A 5,277-nucleotide genomic window follows, 5' to 3' on the forward strand; every position below is an offset into this window, starting at 1 on the left:
TCCCTTCCCTTCCCTTCCCTTCCCTTCCCAAGCTGCTGAGGTGCCTCGAGCACGGGTGTTGCTCCCTGAAAGCTGAACACCGAGTTCCTTTAGCACTTCTTCTGTGCTTTAGGTAATTATTAATGTGACTTGTGAGCTGGGTGTCTGCAGAGGCTGCTGTGCTCTGGTCACCATCCTTCTGGTCTTAATTAGCGGTGTAATTACATGGGGGTTACACTGGGTTCAGGGCAGGGCACTGCATTACTCTGTGGCACCTCAGTGCTCCTTCCTTGATGTTCTCCTGCTCTTTCCTTTGCTGCAGGTCTCCAACGGGAACCTCTTAGCCATCATGAACCGACACTACCAGGCTCTCACATGCCTCGGCTTTACTGACGACAGCAGCCACTTTCTCTCAGGGGCAAAGGACTGTCTGGCCCTGGTGTGGAACCTGTACAGGTAACAGTGGCCTGCGAGGAGGTCTCAACTCATCCACGCTCATTCATACGGGGAACAGGGAGCGTCTGGGGTGAGGAACGTTAGAACAAGAGATCAGCCACAGCTTCCTGGAGGCGGAATCAGCTCGAAGCCCGTGTGCTGAAGCTGTTGGTAAAGCCTCTCTGTTCTCCCCACAGCGTGCTGCAGGCAGAGCCCTCCCAGATCCCCGACCCACGCCACGTGTGGTCCCGACACAGCCTCCCCATCACAGACTTGTGCTGTGGTTTTGGGGGGCCCTTGGCACGAGCTGCCACAGCCTCCCTGGACCAGACAGCGAAGGTAAGGCTCAGCTCTGTCCCAGCCAGCGGAGACACACGGGCCCCACGGGGTTAAAGCAGTTTCTGCTGGGCTGCAGGGTTGCAGTAGCTGAATTTCTTGGCTGTCTCTGTGATGACTCAGAGCTGCCAGACCTAATGGGCTTTGCCTCTCCAAACACCAGCAGTTTCTCTGCACTTGCCCTCGAGCTGGGGCCTCTGCAGTCCCTCTTCCCCCGGGGAACCTTGGGACCAGCTCCCCTCATTCCCTCACTCATGTCCTTTGGTCTGGAAGGGCAGGGAGCAGAGCAGCCTGGAGCTCGCTCCTCCTGCCCTGCAGGAGGGCTCTGCCCTGGGGGGCAGGATGGGCATGGGATCGGTTTGGAGCTGCTTGGGAGACTTGGCTCATGGTCACGAGGAGCTTGGTCCTGGGTTCTGCCCTGGGCCCTGATTCCCCAGCCACAGCAAGGAGTTCTTCCAGTGCTTAAGCCCCTCATTCTCCTGTACCCTCTCACTCCAGCTCTGGGAAGTCTCATCTGGGGAGCTCCTGCTTTCTGTCCTCTTCGATGTGGGCATCATGGCTGTGACTCTGGATCTCTCCGAGTACCACATGTTCTGCGGTGGCATGGATGGATCCATCTTCCAGGTTGACCTCTGCGCCTGGGTGAGTGCTCGGTGCTGCTCTCTGCACCCTGAGCCACTGTCACCTCCCTCTACGTGACTGCTGTGACCTGCCAGGGCCTGGGTTCCCTCTATCTCCTCCGTCCCCTCCAGACACAGTGAGGAACCTGCTGGCTTCCCGAATTTAAACTGCTCTCCCTTTTCCTTCCTTCATTTCTGCAGCCAGTCCAGAGAGACCGGAGCTTCCAGACAGAGCGGGAGAATGGGAAGGTCTTCAAAGGGCACAGGTGAGGGACCAGACATACTTGCCAAGCACTTCATTGCCCCTGTCTGCCCACCTCGGCAAGTTCTGGGCAGTCCACGGGTCATCCTGAGTTGAAACATCCTGTTCCCCATTCCAGGAACCAGGTGACGTGTCTGTCGGTGTCCACGGATGGCAGCCTCCTGCTTTCCGGCTCGCACGATGAAACAGTCCGGCTGTGGGACATCCAGAGCAAGCAGTGCCTGAAGACAATGAATCACAAAGGTAGGCATGTCCTTATCACCAGCATCCTTCCCTCCTCGGCCACTGCTGCTCTCACACCACCCCGGGCACTTCAGGCATTTCTCTGCTACTTACTTCACGCCTGCAGGAAGGGCAGAGGAAGCAGAGGGATGCCTCAGCTGTCTGGAGCAATGCTTGACCTTGCCCACGTCTGTTAACAACCCCTCTGTGCACTGTCAGGAGTGAGTCATAGATTTCACCCTGTCACTGAGGACATCCAGGATCTTCCTCCTTGTTTTCCAAAGGGAGCGGTTGCCCCACACGCACCCAAAGGCCTTCGGAGGCTGAGGGAGGGGGAGGATGTGTCTGGAGAAGAGACTGTCTCTGTGACTCCAGCAAGGAGACCCATGAGCTCATTAGGCCTGAACTGAATCTGATATAAGCTGTTGTCTGGGATTTCAGGTCAATGGCTCCAATAAACCACCCAAACAAACCTTTTGAAGCTCAGATCAGTACTTAGGTGCCTTGGAGCAGTGAGTGATTTAGGATTTAGCCCTTCTGCTGCTAACAGAGCATTTCTTACATGCTCGAGGTGGTCTCAGTCCCTGCACACCACTCCTGCTGGTGGGGCTGGCACACTGCTCTCCAGCACTGCCTCAACCCTCCCAGAAGGTGACAGTGGTGACAGTGGGACCCTGTTCCTGAGGACAGAGGTGGACAAGCTGCTGCCACAGGGCAGTCGCTGGAAGCCAGGCTGCATCCTTGCCTTTTGCTGCCAAGGGCTGCTTCTAATTGGGACCTACTGCAGCGCCCATCCAGCCTTGCTCCACTGGCGCTGGACGGGTGAAAGCCAACAGGATCTGAGCTGTGTGAGTCACCAGAGGATCAGGCACTAAACCCCCCCGAGGCTGCAGGGGAGTGCAGATGGGCACAAGGTCTCCCCTGCTGCCCCCCTGGCGCATTCCCTGAGCCTTTCCCTCCCCAAGGCAGAGCTGACACAGGCTCTGCTGCTGCTCCTGCAGCCTGGTGTGCTCAGAAAGCACTGCCCTCCCCTTGATGGTGCTGCAAATAGATCAGAGGGGTTGGAGCGTGGCTCAGGGCTTCAGGAGCGTGGCTGTGCAGGCAGGACACATGCAGGGAGCTTTTCCAGCCAGGTTTGCTTGTCCTTGACGGGGGAGGCAGGGCACGGGCAGAGGGATTGGCTCAGAGGAATTGAGCTGCGACTGTGCTGGGCAAGGCAGGGCTGCTCCCAACCACCCAACATGTGCTCCAAGGGGAAACAGGAGACCTCTGAGGCTCCCAGCACTGCCCCAGACCCCTCCTGTCACACAAGCTCCATCCTTTCTTCTGCAAACACCGTGTGGCACAGACCATCCCTGAGCTCCTTCGTGCTCCTGCCCGCAGCTGCTGGTTGGAACATGGATTATTTGTGTCCCCCCTGTTGAGCCCAGTCCCTCTGCCCACGTTGGCAGCTGGTGCCTGAGCCACTAGGACAAGGGGTGCTTGGATGGGACTTGTGTTTGCACTGGGGGCTGCGAGAGGCCGGGAGTGAGAGTGGCCGGGAGGGGTCTCATGAGTTTCCTCCCCCCTGCCTCTCCTGTCCCTTCCTTTCACAATGTGCTGCCAGTGGTAACTCACTACTGGGTACTTGTGAAGAACCAACAATTGTCTTGTCTTTGGGGAGGGAGCAAGAGGAAAAAAATAGGTTTGTTACAGCAAAGTGTTGGGGCCAGGCTGGGAGTGCTGGCAGAGCCTTTGGTTTTCCAGTGGGATCCAGCCTTGGATCCTGGGAGGGACAGGCTCTGGTCTAGCTGGATGGGGAGATGATGGAGCCCTTGTCTGCATCAGAGGTGCTTTGGTCAATCTCCTCTGCAGAGACTGAAAGCCTTGGGCAGTTCCGAGACCCCCTCGGCTCCCTCCCTCATCCTGCACCATTCCCACTGCCTCCAGCTGGGACACTGGGCAGGCACCTGCCCCCTCTCAGGTGCATCTGGATCCTTTTAACCTTCCCCTTCACGCTGTCGAGTGCAGGCAGGGGGAGATGGATGGTTGGGGCTTTATTTGTGGCCCCCTTGCTCACACACCAGAGCGGGGCTGCTGCTGTGTCTGACCAGGACAGGGTTGGGGTTTGGGGGGAGTTCTCCAGCAGAAGGGGGGCTGCTGCCAGGGAGCAGAGCCTGTGTGGGTAAGTGCAGTAATGAAGATGCTCATTAGCTCTGCCAAAGGAGAGTGTGTGACAGATGAGTGCAGGAGCCAGGCGGGAGAGCAGCAGCGCTGATGGGTGGCTGGTTCTGCAGGGATGGACGGGCCTCTCGCCCCTCCCCGAGCTGCAGCGGGCCGGGGGGCTCTGCCTCTTCCCGGGGAGGGAGGTGGGACCCTGGCACGGGTCATTCTGTGCTCTCAGGGCACCAGACAAGAGGCAAACCCAGCGGGGGAAGCCTGACCCGTCCCCTCCTCTTGTCCCATCGCAGGTCCGGTTACAAACGCCTTCATCGTGCTGGCCCCAGCCAACATGCTCAACCCCGACGGGAAGCCCAACGCGCCCCTGCCCCGCTTCAGCAAACACCTCCACGGTACCGAGAGCAGCGACGAGCAGGGCAGCGAGGGGGTGACGCTGCGCCTGGGCCTCCACCAGCAGGTACTGGGAGGGGGGGACGGGGGCGACACCGTGGGGAGGTTGTGCTGGAGGGTGCAAACTCTCTCCTCCAGCCACAGCAGCTCCGCAGCCTGCTCTGATCATCACCACGTTGCCAAACATCCCCCAAGTGCTGTTGCTGAAAGCGGTGGAACTGCCCAGTTCCCTGAGCCCTGCACGCTCCCTCCTCCAGCGTGGCACAGCCTGTTCCTCCTCCTCCTCTTCCTCGTGCTCCACTCGCCCTTCTGGCTGCTGCAGTCATTTGTCCTGCCAGCCTTGTGCCGCAGCCTGGGGCTGGCTCCGGTGGCCACCCACACCGGCCCCCCATTCCCACCAGGTTGGGGGGGGTCCTGCATCGTTGGTGCTCCCACAGCTTCTCTCCTCTGTCAGCGCCTGTCCCCGGGCGAGTGACAGTCCTGCCACGGCTGATGGATGAGCTCCGTGTTGGGGTGCTGTTTGCAGGGTTGGCTGGAGTCTCTGCTCTGTTTCTGCTTGGTCCCGTGGGGCTGGGGGGGTTCTTTGCCTGCTCCAGCAGGGAACCCTGCCTGGGGGCACTGGGAGAGGACATGGATCATCTGTCTCAGTCCCTCCTGTTTGGTCCCTGCAGGAGGCTGGAGAGAGCTACCTGGAGAAGGCCAGGAAGACCTACTCGCAGATGTACTCGACAAGGGAAAAGGTGAGAGCTGCTCCGAGGTGGGGAAGTGGTGTCCTTCTGGAGCAGACCTCTTGGGGGCCTCTGCAGCTGAACCAGCTCTTGGGGCTTTGTGCAGGTTGGGGATGGGAGGAAGGAGCCCTGGAATTCGCTGGGG

General features: G+C 59.4%; 1 protein-coding gene across 1 annotated transcript; it reads left to right on the top strand.

The window, feature by feature from the left end:
* Positions 1-301: 301 nt before the first annotated feature.
* Positions 302-5,144, top strand: WDR18 (WD repeat domain 18; the record flags this gene model as incomplete). The annotated part of the gene is made up of 7 exons (XM_010011741.1): positions 302-435; positions 612-753; positions 1,249-1,392; positions 1,572-1,636; positions 1,751-1,875; positions 4,305-4,471; positions 5,076-5,144. Coding segments are annotated over 7 exons (846 nt in total), but the record flags the coding sequence as incomplete, so codon positions are not given.
* Positions 5,145-5,277: the final 133 nt, after the last annotated feature.

The sequence above is a fragment of the Nestor notabilis genome, unplaced genomic scaffold (assembly GCF_000696875.1).
Source record: "Nestor notabilis isolate BGI_N333 unplaced genomic scaffold, ASM69687v1 scaffold23513, whole genome shotgun sequence".
Taxonomy (NCBI): Eukaryota; Metazoa; Chordata; class Aves; order Psittaciformes; family Psittacidae; genus Nestor; species Nestor notabilis.